Here is a 16,173-nt window from a genome sequence, read left to right as displayed (position 1 = left end):
TTATTATTTAAACAAGATGAGCAAGAATGGGAGACAGAAGGGGAGTATAACGAACGGCATTTCCTATCACATCGTTACATTTTCTCATTTTAAAACTCTGCTTCCAATGTATCCGTTTGCAGTTCAAAATACATTCGTTTCTGTAGATAAAAGTTGAATTTTTCAACAGGTCGGTTATTTTACCTCGAAAACCAAAGGTGTTACTTATCAGCTTTACCTCAAGACTAACAAGCATTAGGCCAATGCAGACTTGGCCGTTCATTTCGTCTGTCACATACCGGGAGCTACAACTTTATTATCATTTAATCACTATAATCATTAATACCTTCTGGATCCATGTTCTCCACGTTTAAGGAGTGATGGATTCGAAATCTCATCGAGTAACAGTCCTTTATCTCAACTATCTGCACCATTTTGCCAAGAGCGAGAGTTTGCGCATCCAGAAAGTTTAACCGTTTTTGTTTTATTTCAAACTGCCTTCATTGACCGGAAACCGTAAATATTTTAAACTCTGCGCTAAGACACATTCGCATGGCGTTAGTTTTACCGATTCTGACGGGATAAGAAACGTGCGCAATTTCTCAAAATTACCACACAGTGGAGAATTAATGCCGGCAGGATCTTACTGTCTACAAAGCAAGTTCAATGCAAGTATAACCTTCACAAGTAAGACGAAGCATGGCGGCGGAAAAGAACAACATTTTTATTTTACAATTACTTCAAAATTAGGAACAAAAATATGACCAAAAATTCTTTAGTTTGACATGTGATCAAAATACAGAGTAAACTAATACATGATAGCATGCATGCAAAAGATCAACGGCAGAACAGGGACTTTTAACGTTGTCTGCATTAAAAAGGAATTAACCATCCCTCTCAATATAAAATTGGGATAATTTTTTTCTCTTCAGAGGCCTCCATAGAATAGTGCATCCATCCCCTCACTCATGTGTATAGAGACGTATCCTAAGGCTCTGTCAGCAACATTCAGATCAACAACAGCATCAACAATTTCACAGCTAGTTTTAAAACTTGCTTAAACGCACAGTGATTGCAGAAAATGATAAACAAATTAGGTAATATTAATTAAATTATTAAATTGTGCAGATTAATAGTCAGAAAAGGTTATTGAATTTTACATTATGATAAATGAGAACTATACTTGATTACTAATTATTGTTAACTAATTTACTGTATGAGTTTTTCCCCCTCGTTGTTAAAAATCATTATATGTCAGGGTGCCAGTCAGTGAAAGCACACAGACACGTTGGCCAGCTGTCCTATTCAACTACTTTTTGGTCATTTATTAAGTAACTGACTAATATTTTCCTGCGGGATCTTCTAATTATGTTGAAACAAAAATGTAACTTACAGCGTAAAAACATGGAATCCAGTCAGAAGCGCATGGGCCTCTTGTGCGGTGGAGGAGAACTTGAGCCGCTGGTGTCGTCGGGCTCGGCCTTGCGCTTCCTCTGACTGGTGCCAGCGGGCCTCTGAGGAGGCCTCTCCTCCTGCCTCACGCCCCATGTTCGCAGAGAACTGCTCACATGCACGGAGACATGCACGGACATGAGCACGGTGTGGTCATCACCGTAGTCCGTAATGCCCCAGAGTCCCTCGGGGATGCTGAGCTCATCCAGCTTCCGCAGGTAGTTGCGGCCTTCGATCTCAAGCTGCTGCCACGTGCTGTTAGGGCCCACAGGGATCCAGAAGGTGGAGCTGGAGGGCTCAGCATGTTCTGGCTCAATCTGACTTCCAGGTTGAGTGTCAGAAGCCACAGATAAGGATGGAGATGAGGGCTCATCTTCACCCCAGGCCAAGGGGAGAGCCTCAGGAAGCCCATTAGCATCCTCAGTCGTGGATGCTGGAGCTGCAGGGGAAGCCTCCCTTCTAGAGCTGGGTGATGGCAGCTCCTGTCCGTAATGGTCATCCTCCTCAGCTGGTGATTCTCCATCCCCATGCTGGACACCAGTCTCTGTACCATGATGTACCACTTGCAGCCGTGCAGTTGCTACGTGCAATAGGCTGGGATCCAACTCCTCCCCAGTGAGCCGCCAATAAAATGAAGGGACACTGAGGGCCAGAGACAGCAAGTTCTCCATGGTCAGTGGGCTCCTCTCGAAGTTCACGACCAGAATGGAGATGAACTTGTCCTCCACAAACTCATGAACTGGGACAAAATGGAACACAGAGAGATATATAAGAACATGACAATAACTGGATAAATACTCTACTACAAAATCAGTTTAAAATGAGTCCATGGGCTTCAGATTGTCAGATAAATGAAATAATGTGAATTACCGATAAAGCTAAGAAAGCTAAACCAGAAGACAACATCCATGCATACGCTTACTCTCACACATATCCAAATGAATAAATATTAAATGAAACACATTTAGTCCTGCACTTTTGTCACTAACAGTGATCTTGCTTTTCATTTTCTTATTATTTAAACAAGATGAGCAAGAATGGGAGACAGAAGGGGAGTATAACGAACGGCATTTCCTATCACATCGTTACATTTTCTCATTTTAAAACTCTGCTTCCAATGTATCCGTTTGCAGTTCAAAATACATTCGTTTCTGTAGATAAAAGTTGAATTTTTCAACAGGTCGGTTATTTTACCTCGAAAACCAAAGGTGTTACTTATCAGCTTTACCTCAAGACTAACAAGCATTAGGCCAATGCAGACTTGGCCGTTCATTTCGTCTGTCACATACCGGGAGCTACAACTTTATTATCATTTAATCACTATAATCATTAATACCTTCTGGATCCATGTTCTCCACGTTTAAGGAGTGATGGATTCGAAATCTCATCGAGTAACAGTCCTTTATCTCAACTATCTGCACCATTTTGCCAAGAGCGAGAGTTTGCGCATCCAGAAAGTTTAACCGTTTTTGTTTTATTTCAAACTGCCTTCATTGACCGGAAACCGTAAATATTTTAAACTCTGCGCTAAGACACATTCGCATGGCGTTAGTTTTACCGATTCTGACGGGATAAGAAACGTGCGCAATTTCTCAAAATTACCACACAGTGGAGAATTAATGCCGGCAGGATCTTACTGTCTACAAAGCAAGTTCAATGCAAGTATAACCTTCACAAGTAAGACGAAGCATGGCGGCGGAAAAGAACAACATTTTTATTTTACAATTACTTCAAAATTAGGAACAAAAATACGACCAAAAATTTTTTAGTTTGACGTGATCAAAATACAGAGTAAACTAATACATGATAGCATGCATGCAAAAGATCAACGGCAGAACAGGGACTTTTAACGTTGTCTGTATTAAAAAGGAATTAACCATCCCTCTCAATATAAAATTGGGATAATTTTTTTCTCTTCAGAGGCCTCCATAGAATAGTGCATCCATCCCCTCACTCATGTGTATAGAGACGTATCCTAAGGCTCTGTCAGCAACATTCAGATCAACAACAGCATCAACAATTTCACAGCTAGTTTTAAAACTTGCTTAAACGCACAGTGATTGCAGAAAATGATAAACAAATTAGGTAATATTAATTAAATTATTAAATTGTGCAGATTAATAGTCAGAAAAGGTTATTGAATTTTACATTATGATAAATGAGAACTATACTTGATTACTAATTATTGTTAACTAATTTACTGTATGAATTTTTCCTCCTCGTTGTTAAAAATCATTATATGTCAGGGTGCCAGTCAGTGGAAGCACACAGACACGTTGGCCAGCTGTCCTATTCAACTACTTTTTGGTCATTTATTAAGTAACTGACTAATATTTTCCTGCGGGATCTTCTAATTATGTTGAAACAAAAATGTAACTTACAGCGTAAAAACATGGAATCCAGTCAGAAGCGCATGGGCCTCTTGTGCGGTGGAGGAGAACTTGAGCCGCTGGTGTCGTCGGGCTCGGCCTTGCGCTTCCTCTGACTGGTGCCAGCGGGCCTCTGAGGAGGCCTCTCCTCCTGCCTCACGCCCCATGTTCGCAGAGAACTGCTCACATGCACGGAGACATGCACGGACATGAGCACGGTGTGGTCATCACCGTAGTCCGTAATGCCCCAGAGTCCCTCGGGGATGCTGAGCTCATCCAGCTTCCGCAGGTAGTTGCGGCCTTCGATCTCAAGCTGCTGCCACGTGCTGTTAGGGCCCACAGGGATCCAGAAGGTGGAGCTGGAGGGCTCAGCATGTTCTGGCTCAATCTGACTTCCAGGTCGAGTGTCAGAAGCCACAGATAAGGATGGAGATGAGGGCTCATCTTCACCCCAGGCCAAGGGGAGAGCCTCAGGAAGCCCATTAGCATCCTCAGTCGTGGATGCTGGAGCTGCAGGGGAAGCCTCCCTTCTAGAGCTGGGTGATGGCAGCTCCTGTCTGTAATGGTCATCCTCCTCAGCTGGTGATTCTCCATCCCCATGCTGGACACCAGTCTCTGTACCATGATGTACCACTTGCAGCCGTGCAGTTGCTACGTGCAATAGGCTGGGATCCAACTCCTCCCCAGTGAGCCGCCAATAAAATGAAGGGACACTGAGGGCCAGAGACAGCAAGTTCTCCATGGTCAGTGGGCTCCTCTCGAAGTTCACGACCAGAATGGAGATGAACTTGTCCTCCACAAACTCATGAACTGGGACAAAATGGAACACAGAGAGATATATAAGAACATGACAATAACTGGATAAATACTCTACTACAAAATCAGTTTAAAATGAGTCCATGGGCTTCAGATTGTCAGATAAATGAAATAATGTGAATTACTGATAAAGCTAAGAAAGCTAAACCAGAAGACAACATCCATGCATACGCTTACTCTCACACATATCCAAATGAATAAATATTAAATGAAACACATTTAGTCCTGCATTTTTGTCACTAACAGTGATCTTGCTTTTCATTTTCTTATTATTTAAACAAGATGAGCAAGAATGGGAGACAGAAGGGGAGTATAACGAATGGCATTTCCTATCACATCGTTACATTTTCTCATTTTAAAACTCTGCTTCCAATGTATCCGTTTGCAGTTCAAAATACATTCGTTTCTGTAGATAAAAGTTGAATTTTTCAACAGGTCAGTTATTTTACCTCGAAAACCAAAGGTGTTACTTATCAGCTTTACCTCAAGACTAACAAGCATTAGGCCAATGCAGACTTGGCCGTTCATTTCGTCTGTCACATACCGGGAGCTACAACTTTATTATCATTTAATCACTATAATCATTAATACCTTCTGGATCCATGTTCTCCACATTTAAGGAGTGATGGATTCGAAATCTCATCAAGTAACAGTCCTTTATCTCAACTATCTGCACCATTTTGCCAAGAGCGAGAGTTTGCGCATCCAGAAAGTTTAACCGTTTTTGTTTTATTTCAAACTGCCTTCATTGACCGGAAACCGTAAATATTTTAAACTCTGCGCTAAGACACATTCGCATGGCGTTAGTTTTACCGATTCTGACGGGATAAGAAACGTGCGCAATTTCTCAAAATTACCACACAGTGGAGAATTAATGCCGGCAGGATCTTACTGTCTACAAAGCAAGTTCAATGCAAGTATAACCTTCACAAGTAAGACGAAGCATGGCGGCGGAAAAGAACAACATTTTTATTTTACAATTACTTCAAAATTAGGAACAAAAATACGACCAAAAATTCTTTAGTTTGACATGTGATCAAAATACAGAGTAAACTAATACATGATAGCATGCATGCAAAAGATCAACGGCAGAACAGGGACTTTTAACGTTGTCTGCATTAAAAAGGAATTAACCATCCCTCTCAATATAAAATTGGGATAATTTTTTTCTCTTCAGAGGCCTCCATAGAATAGTGCATCCATCCCCTCACTCATGTGTATAGAGACGTATCCTAAGGCTCTGTCAGCAACATTCAGATCAACAACAGCATCAACAATTTCACAGCTAGTTTTAAAACTTGCTTAAACGCACAGTGATTGCAGAAAATGATAAACAAATTAGGTAATATTAATTAAATTATTAAATTGTGCAGATTAATAGACAGAAAAGGTTATTGAATTTTACATTATGATAAATGAGAACTATACGTGATTACTAATTATTGTTAACTAATTTACTGTATGAATTTTTCCCCCTCGTTGTTAAAAATCATTATATGTCAGGGTGCCAGTCAGTGGAAGCACACAGACACGTTGGCCAGCTGTCCTATTCAACTACTTTTTGGTCATTTATTAAGTAAATGACTAATATTTTCCTGCGGGATCTTCTAATTATGTTGAAATAAAAATGTAACTTACAGCGTAAAAACATGGAATCCAGTCAGAAGCGCATGGGCCTCTTGTGCGGTGGAGGAGAACTTGAGCCGCTGTTGTCGTCGGGCTCGGCCTTGCGCTTCCTCTGACTGGTGCCAGCGGGCCTCTGAGGAGGCCTCTCCTCCTGCCTCATGCCCCATGTTCGCAGAGAACTGCTCACATGCACGGGGACATGCACGGACATGACCACGGTGTGGTCATCACCGTAGTCCGTAATGCCCCAGAGTCCCTCGGGGATGCTGAGCTCATCCAGCTTCCGCAGGTAGTTGCGGCCTTCGATCTCAAGCTGCTGCCACGTGCTGTTAGGGCCCACAAGGATCCAGAAGGTGGAGCTGGAGGGCTCAGCATGTTCTGGCTCAATCTGACTTCCAGGTTGAGTGTCAGAAGCCACAGATAAGGATGGAGATGAGGGCTCATCTTCACCCCAGGCCAAGGGGAGAGCCTCAGGAAGCCCATTAGCATCCTCAGTCGTGGATGCTGGAGCTGCAGGGGAAGCCTCCCTTCTAGAGCTGGGTGATGGCAGCTCCTGTCCGTAATGGTCATCCTCCTCAGCTGGTGATTCTCCATCCCCATGCTGGACACCAGTCTCTGTACCATGATGTACCACTTGCAGCCGTGCAGTTGCTATGTGCAATAGGCTGGGATCCAACTCCTCCCCAGTGAGCCGCCAATAAAATGAAGGGACACTGAGGGCCAGAGACTGCAAGTTCTCCATGGTCAGTGGGCTCCTCTCGAAGTTCACGACCAGAATGGAGATGAACTTGTCCTCCACAAACTCATGAACTGGGACAAAATGGAACACAGAGAGATATATAAGAACATGACAATACCTGGATAAATACTCTACTACAAAATCAGTTTAAAATGAGTCCATGGGCTTCAGATTGTCAGATAAATTAAATAATGTGAATTACCGATAAAGCTAAGAAAGCTAAACCAGAAGACAAGATCCATGCATACGCTTACTCTGACACATATCCAAATGAATAAATATTAAATGAAACACATTTAGTCCTGCACTTTTGTCACTAACAGTGATCTTGCTTTTCATTTTCTTATTATTTAAACAAGATGAGCAAGAATGGGAGACAGAAGGGGAGTATAACGAACGGCATTTCCTATCACATCGTTACATTTTCTCATTTTAAAACTCCGCTTCCAATGTATCCGTTTGCAGTTCTAAATACATTCATTTCTGTAGATAAAAGTTGAATTATTCAACCGGTCGGTTATTTTACCTCGAAAACCAAATGTGTTACTTATCAGCTTTACCTCAAAACTAACAAGCATTAGGCCAATGCAGACTTGGCCGTTCATTTCGTCTGTCACATACCGGGAGCTACAACTTTATTATCATTTAATCACTATAATCATTAATACCTTCTGGATCCATGTTCTCCACGTTTAAGGAGTGATGGATTCGAAATCTCATCGAGTAACAGTCCTTTATCTCAACTATCTGCACCATTTTGCCAAGAGCGAGAGTTTGTGCATCCAGAAAGTTTAACCGTTTTTGTTTTATTTCAAACTGCCTTCATTGACCGGAAACCGTAAATATTTTAAACACTGCGCTAAGACACATTCGCATGGCGTTAGTTTTACCGATTCTGACGGGATAAGAAACGTGCGCAATTTCTCAAAATTACCACACAGTGGAGAATTAATGCCGGCAGGATCTTACTGTCTACAAAGCAAGTTCAATGCAAGCATAACCTTCACAAGTAAGACGAAGCATGGCGGCGGAAAAGAACAACATTTTTATTTTACAATTACTTCAAAATTAGGAACAAAAATACAACCAAAAATTCTTTAGTTTGACATGTGATCAAAATACAAAGTAAACTAATACATGATAGCATGCATGCAAAAGATCAACGGCAGAACAGGGACTTTTAACGTTGTCTGCATTAAAAAGGAATTAACCATCCCTCTCAATATAAAATTGGGATAATTTTTTTCTCTTCAGAGGCCTCCATAGAATAGTGCATCCATCCCCTCACTCATGTGTATAGAGACGTATCCTAAGGCTCTGTCAGCAACATTCAGATCAACAACAGCATCAACAATTTCACAGCTAGTTTTAAAACTTGCTTAAACGCACAGTGATTGCAGAAAATGATAAACAAATTAGGTACTATTAATTAAATTATTAAATTGTGCAGATTAATAGTCAGAAAAGGTTTTTCAATTTTACATTATGATAAATGAGAACTATAGGTGATTACTAATTATTGTTAACTAATGTACTGTATGAATTTTTCCCCCTCGTTGTTAAAAATCATTATATGTCAGGGTGCCAGTCAGTGGAAGCACACAGACACGTTGGCCAGCTGTCCTATTCAACTACTTTTTGGTCATTTATTAAGTAACTGACTAATATTTTCCTGCGGGATCTTCTAATTATGTTGAAATAAAAATGTAACTTACAGCGTAAAAACATGGAATCAAGTCAGAAGCGCATGGGCCTCTTGTGCGGTGGAGGAGAACTTGAGCCGCTGGTGTCGTCGGGCTCGGCCTTGCGCTTCCTCTGACTGGTGCCAGCGGGCCTCTGAGGAGGCCTCTCCTCCTGCCTCACGCCCCATGTTCGCAGAGAACTGCTCACATGCACGGAGACATGCACGGACATGACCACGGTGTGATCATCACCGTAGTCCATAATGCTCCAGAGTCCCTCGGGGATGCTGAGCTCATCCAGCTTCCGCAGGTAGTTGCGGCCTTCGATCTCAAGCTGCTGCCATGTGCTGTTAGGGCCCACAAGGATCCAGAAGGTGGAGCTGGAGGGCTCAGCATGTTCTGGCTCAATCTGACTTCCAGGTTGAGTGTCAGAAGCCACAGATAATGATGGAGATGAGGGCTCATCTTCACCCCAGGCCAAGGGGAGAGCCTCAGGAAGCCCATTAGCATCCTCAGTCGTGGATGCTGGAGCTGCAGGGGAAGCCTCCCTTCTAGAGCTGGGTGATGGCAGCTCCTGTCCGTAATGGTCATCCTCCTCAGCTGGTGATTCTCCATCCCCATGCTGGACACCAGTCTCTGTACCATGATGTACCACTTGCAGCCATGCAGTTGCTACGTGCAATAGGCTGGGATCCAACTCCTCCCCAGTGAGCCGCCAATAAAATGAAGGGACACTGAGGGCCAGAGACTGCAAGTTCTCCATGGTCAGTGGGCTCCTCTCGAAGTTCACGACCAGAATGGAGATGAACTTGTCCTCCACAAACTCATGAACTGGGACAAAATGGAACACAGAGAGATATATAAGAACATGACAATAACTGGATAAATACTCTACTACAAAATCAGTTTAAAATGAGTCCATGGGCTTCAGATTGTCAGATAAATGAAATAATGTGAATTACCGATAAAGCTAAGAAAGCTAAACCAGAAGACAACATCCATGCATACGCTTACTCTCACACATATCCAAATGAATAAATATTAAATGAAACACATTTAGTCCTGCACTTTTGTCACTAACAGTGATCTTGCTTTTCATTTTCTTATTATTTAAACAAGATGAGCAAGAATGGGAGACAGAAGGGGAGTATAACGAACGGCATTTCCTATCACATCGTTACATTTTCTCATTTTAAAACTCTGCTTCCAATGTATCCGTTTGCAGTTCAAAATACATTTGTTTCTGTAGATAAAAGTTGAATTATTCAACAGGTCGGTTATTTTACCTCGAAAACCAAAGGTGTTACTTATCAGCTTTACCTCAAAACTAACAAGCATTAGGCCAATGCAGACTTGGCCGTTCATTTCGTCTGTCACATACCGGGAGCTACAACTTTATTATCATTTAATCACTATAATCATTAATACCTTCTGGATCCATGTTCTCCACGTTTAAGGAGTGATGGATTCGAAATCTCATCGAGTAACAGTCCTTTATCTCAACTATCTGCACCATTTTGCCAAGAGCGAGAGTTTGCGCATCCAGAAAGTTTAACCGTTTTTGTTTTATTTCAAACTGCCTTCATTGACCGGAAACCGTAAATATTTTAAACACTGCGCTAAGACACATTCGCATGGCGTTAGTTTTACCGATTCTGACGGGATAAGAAACGTGCGCAATTTCTCAAAATTACCACACAGTGGAGAATTAATGCCGGCAGGATCTTACTGTCTACAAAGCAAGTTCAATGCAAGCATAACCTTCACAAGTAAGACGAAGCATGGCGGCGGAAAAGAACAACATTTTTATTTTACAATTACTTCAAAATTAGGAACAAAAATACAACCAAAAATTCTTTAGTTTGACATGTGATCAAAATACAAAGTAAACTAATACATGATAGCATGCATGCAAAAGATCAACGGCAGAACAGGGACTTTTAACGTTGTCTGCATTAAAAAGGAATTAACCATCCCTCTCAATATAAAATTGGGATAATTTTTTTCTCTTCAGAGGCCTCCATAGAATAGTGCATCCATCCCCTCACTCATGTGTATAGAGACGTATCCTAAGGCTCTGTCAGCAACATTCAGATCAACAACAGCATCAACAATTTCACAGCTAGTTTTAAAACTTGCTTAAACGCACAGTGATTGCAGAAAATGATAAACAAATTAGGTAATATTAATTAAATTATTAAATTGTGCAGATTAATAGTCAGAAAAGGTTATTGAATTTTACATTATGATAAATGAGAACTATACTTGATTACTAATTAATGTTAACTAATTTACTGTATGAATTTTTCCCCCTCGTTGTTAAAAATCATTATATGTCAGGGTGCCAGTCAGTGGAAGCACACAGACACGTTGGCCAGCTGTCCTATTCAACTACTTTTTGGTCATTTATTAAGTAACTGACTAATATTTTCCTGCGGGATCTTCTAATTATGTTGAAATAAAAATGTAACTTACAGCGTAAAAACATGGAATCCAGTCAGAAGCGCATGGGCCTCTTGTGCGGTGGAGGAGAACTTGAGCCGCTGGTGTCGTCGGGCTCGGCCTTGCGCTTCCTCTGACTGGTGCCAGCGGGCCTCTGAGGAGGCCTCTCCTCCTGCCTCACGCCCCATGTTCGCAGAGAACTGCTCACATGCACGGAGACATGCACGGACATGACCACGGTGTGGTCATCACCGTAGTCCGTAATGCCCCAGAGTCCCTCGGGGATGCTGAGCTCATCCAGCTTCCGCAGGTAGTTGCGGCCTTCGATCTCAAGCTGCTGCCACGTGCTGTTAGGGCCCACAGGGATCCAGAAGGTGGAGCTGGAGGGCTCAGCCTGTTCTGGCTCAATCTGACTTCCAGGTTGAGTGTCAGAAGCCACAGATAAGGATGGAGATGAGGGCTCATCTTCACCCCAGGCCAAGGGGAGAGCCTCAGGAAGACCATTAGCATCCTCAGTCGTGGATGCTGGAGCTGCAGGGGAAGCCTCCCTTCTAGAGCTGGGTGATGGCAGCTCCTGTCCGTAATGGTCATCCTCCTCAGCTGGTGATTCTCCATCCCCATGCTGGACACCAGTCTTTGTACCATGATGTACCACTTGCAGCCGTGCAGTTGCTACGTGCAATAGGCTGGGATCCAACTCCTCCCCAGTGAGCCGCCAATAAAATGAAGGGACACTGAGGGCCAGAGACTGCAAGTTCTCCATGGTCAGTGGGCTCCTCTCGAAGTTCACGACCAGAATGGAGATGAACTTGTCCTCCAAAAACTCATGAACTGGGACAAAATGGAACACAGAGAGATATATAAGAACATGACAATACCTGGATAAATACTCTACTACAAAATCCGTTTAAAATGAGTCCATGGGCTTCAGATTGTCAGATAAATGAAATAATGTGAATTACTGATAAAGCTAAGAAAGCTAAACCAGAAGACAACATCCATGCATACGCTTACTCTCACACATATCCAAATGAATAAATATTAAATGAAACACATTTAGTCCTGCACTTTTGTCACTAACAGTGATCTTGCTTTTCATTTTCTTATTATTTAAACAAGATGAGCAAGAATGGGAGACAGAAGGGGAGTATAACGAACGGCATTTCCTATCACATCGTTACATTTTCTCATTTTAAAACTCCGCTTCCAATGTATCCGTTTGCAGTTCAAAATACATTCATTTCTGTAGATAAAAGTTGAATTATTCAACCGGTCGGTTATTTTACCTCGAAAACCAAATGTGTTACTTATCAGCTTTACCTCAAAACTAACAAGCATTAGGTCAATGCAGACTTGGCCGTTCATTTCGTTTGTCACATACCAGGAGCTACAACTTTATTATCATTTAATCATTATAATCATTAATACCTTCTGGATCCATGTTCTCCATGTTTAAGGAGTGATGGATTCGAAATCTCATCGAATAACAGTCCTTTATCTCGACTATCTGCACCATCTTGCCAAGAGCGAGAGTTTGCGCATCCAGAAAGTTTAAACGTTTTTGTTTTATTTCAAACTGCCTTCATTGACCGGAAACCGTAAATATTCTAAACTCTGCGCTAAGACACATTCGCATGGCGTTAGTTTTACCGATTCTGACGGGATAAGAAACGTGCGCAATTTCTCAAAATTACCACACAGTGGAGAATTAATGCCGGCAGGATCTTACTGTCTACAAAGCAAGTTCAATGCAAGCATAACCTTCACAAGTAAGACGAAGCATGGCGGCGGAAAAGAACAACATTTTTATTTTACAATTACTTCAAAATTAGGAACAAAAATACGACCAAAAATTCTTTAGTTTGACATGTGATCAAAATACAGAGTAAACTAATACATGATAGCATGCATGCAAAAGATCAACGGCAGAACAGGGACTTTTAACGCAGTCTGCATTAAAATGGAATTAACCATCCCTCTCAATATAAAATTGGGATAATTTTTTCTCTTCAGAGGCCTCCATAGAATAGTGCATCCATCCCCTCACTCATCTGTATGAAGACGTATCTTAAGGATCCGGCAGCAACATTCAGATCAACAACAGCATCAACAATTTCACAGCTAGTTTTAAAACTTGCTTTAACGCACAGTGATTGCAGAAAATGATAAACAAATTAGGTAATATTAATTAAATTATTAAAATGTGCAGATTAATAGTCAGAAATGGTTTTTGAATTTTACATCATGATAAATTCGAACTATACGTGATTACTAATTATTGTTAACTAATTTACTGTATGAATTTTTCCCCCTCGTTGTCAGGGTGCCAGTCAGTGGAAGAACACAGACACGTTGGCCAGCTGTCCTATTCATTCAGCACCAGCCCATCTAGTAGAGAATTCAGCACCACGGACAGTGACCTGTGTTACTATGACTTCAGGTTCCTTCATTGGCTCTATATGTTTTTCTAGAAATAACTAAATGGCTCTGTTGCAGAAATTTCCAGCCATAGACTTGGTTCCTGTATGAAGAGGATATTTTATTTTTACTCAGACCTACAGAAAACCAGCTCTGCACGCGATCTCCCCTTTACTGCTGGAGCAGGGCACACGCAGATCAACAAGTGACAATGCAGCAAATACAGATGAACAATTTCTCACAGCTTCAGAAGGAGTCAGATTACTTTGTAATTCAGAGTTTGTCTAAGACTTCTGCTAGAACATTTTGTGCACTTGAGCCTACTTTCAAAATGTATGGCACCTGGGTCTACTAAAACAAGGTGATGCTGCCTGAACCACCAACCAAGGCTGGGGAGGAAAGGGAGGAATACTAGCCAAAGCAAGGAAGAAAAGCAGCCCACCCTATCTCATGGTCATGAATACAAGAGTTAGGGAGTGTTATGAAGAAGACACCACACTTAAGACCACACAGTGAATTACACCAGAGAGAGTTATTGCATTCTAGCTGTGTTACGTAACATTCCTCAGCCTTCGGTTTTTTCCACACTATGAAGGACATAATTCAGGGTGACAAACAAAACAGCGGAACTGTAGGGCAGCCATTTATTTGTTTCAGTAGTTTTAAGAAAACTTGAACATAAAATGTTTGTTTTGCTTAGATAAACAAATTAGTCCAGTTGTAGCAGACTTATATTGGCTTTAAGTGATGGATGTTGCTTGTGTTAATACTGCTTTGATTTTGAGGATGAAGTCTGAAGTGTAGGTGACATAGAAGCATGTAGTTTGATGTTTGGAGGTTGTAGTTTTTCATGGGACAATTTGAATATGGAGCACTGGTGTTGTACTTTTTAAGAGGACAGCTCACGAAAACTAATACAGAGTATTGTAAGTACCTCTCTTTAAAGGAACTGAGCTCTCTTAGTGTATTTTACATCACATACACTCTTGGTTCGCTGGGCGGTCCATCCCACTGTAGTTGGAGAAAGCTGCCATCAGTCGTTCGGTGTAGCACTCGCAGGATTTACTAGGCTCCTGCTTAAACTGATGCATCATCATCCAGTCCATGTGCGGGGCGACCTGTATCAGAAGGGCTGCCACATAGCGAGGTCTGTTCTGCCTGGGATCCAGCAGGTCACTGACAATGTCCTTCAACTCCTTCATCTACAGTGTCAGATGACCAAAGTTATCTCCCTCTTGAGGATTTGTAAATAACAACATAGGGGCAAGAATTTTTTCTGCCTCGTCCTACTGCCTGAGTTTTTGACCGCGGCACGTCGTCACTGATAAGGAGGTGGAGTCGGGCGCTGAATGGTTATGATCCTCATCTGCAGGGGGGAGAGGGGAAGGGGCAGGGGAACCAGTTGCTACTCCTCCCTCGGCGGCATAAGGAGGAGACTGCTGTTTGGGCAGCAATGCTTGGGCAGGGGCCACACAGTTTATTCCTGGGTATCTAATTAGCAGACACCTTTTGGTTCCTTCAGGGGCTCCACAGACAAACTCATTGACAAAATAGTGTCGTCACAGACAAATGCTTTGTCACATGCTCAGCCGACATGGACTGTGTGCTGTTTACATATTTTTGGCAGAAACGGAAAGCTCATATGCATATCAGCATATTTTTGGCACAAGTGGAACTCCATCATTTTAAAGAGGGTAAACTCTTCAGGAAATTTACAATGTCAGAATAAACTGATTTTTTAACAGGAGTAACTAATGTGCCCTAATAAGGAAATACATACAATCAGAATAAAATACCTGTGGTTTTTAACAGTGGTAACAATCTGATACGGAAAGGTATCAGATCAACATATCTATAGCATGTAACGGCGCTTGCTCCCCTCCAGAACTCATTGTTCCAGTAGTTATCTGAAATTGTCGTTATTTGGAATATTAAAGACTATGAACAAAAATGGACAATGCAAGAAAATAAAACAATGAGTATGACAGAAAACTAGAGTATTGTTGCAACGGTTGGTACTAGCTGGGTTATGTACTAGCTCACATTAGAGAAACATCATAAATGCTACTAATACACAACTGGGGGGGGGGGGGGGGTGGCTCAGTACATGGGCTAAGTCCTTGTGCCTGTAATCAGAAGGTCACCGGTCCAAACCCAACCTCAGCACGTCCTTTAGCAAGGCCCTTAACACCCAGCTTCCTGGGGGCCCACACAGGTGACTGTCTTTCACATAGAGCTTGATTTATAAAGAGCAAATTGAGGAAGGTGTAAAGAAGACAATTTCCCCACAGGGATCAATAAAAGTATCAATTATTATTATAACTGTAACTGCACGTAATAACCGGAAAGCATAATTGCTTACTTTCTGTCGAAAATTCTTGCAGCAATATGCTACATTTATGAGCTAGCGGACATGTAATTCTGTTCTACGCATGCGCTTTAACTGAGAGTGTGCTATTCTGATAGGTATGCTATAATGTCAAAACACCTGTACTAATGAAATGTAATACACAACAGCTTTCAAAAATGCGGTAGCATGGTACCTTTTCAATGGCGGTATAACATGCAGCTAGTCTGCAAAAACTCTTTGGTAAATGTCAATAAATAAAAATCGCTGCATTGCATAGTCAATTAATCTATGTGTGACATC

The 16,173-nt window shown here is 41.7% G+C and overlaps 1 protein-coding gene across 9 annotated transcripts in view; it reads right to left on the bottom strand.

Moving 5' to 3' along the window:
- The window catches only part of LOC140583972 (uncharacterized), a 127,010-nt gene that overhangs the window by 1,008 nt on the left and 109,829 nt on the right, over positions 1 to 16,173 (bottom strand). For 5 of the 9 annotated variants that reach the window (XM_072707897.1, XM_072707896.1, XM_072707889.1 and 2 more), the window contains 5 exons: positions 11,139 to 11,936; positions 8,697 to 9,494; positions 6,255 to 7,052; positions 3,813 to 4,610; positions 1,373 to 2,170 (listed from right to left, as the gene is read on the bottom strand). In XM_072707897.1, the coding sequence (XP_072563998.1) occupies positions 1,395 to 2,170; positions 3,813 to 3,825 (789 nt within the window). In that variant the 5' untranslated portion in view covers positions 3,826 to 4,610; positions 6,255 to 7,052; positions 8,697 to 9,494; positions 11,139 to 11,936 and the 3' untranslated portion in view covers positions 1,373 to 1,394. Of the gene's footprint in view, positions 1 to 1,372; positions 2,171 to 2,767; positions 3,176 to 3,812; positions 4,611 to 6,254; positions 7,053 to 7,649; positions 7,971 to 8,696; positions 9,495 to 10,091; positions 10,438 to 11,138; positions 11,937 to 12,533; positions 12,668 to 16,173 lie in introns of those variants that run through there. The other 4 variants (XM_072707890.1, XM_072707893.1, XM_072707894.1 and 1 more) reach the window with 4 other exon arrangements.

This window comes from Paramormyrops kingsleyae, unplaced genomic scaffold (assembly GCF_048594095.1).
Source record: "Paramormyrops kingsleyae isolate MSU_618 unplaced genomic scaffold, PKINGS_0.4 ups27, whole genome shotgun sequence".
NCBI lineage: Eukaryota > Metazoa > Chordata > Actinopteri > Osteoglossiformes > Mormyridae > Paramormyrops > Paramormyrops kingsleyae.
This window is presented reverse-complemented; position numbering and strand designations above follow the sequence as displayed.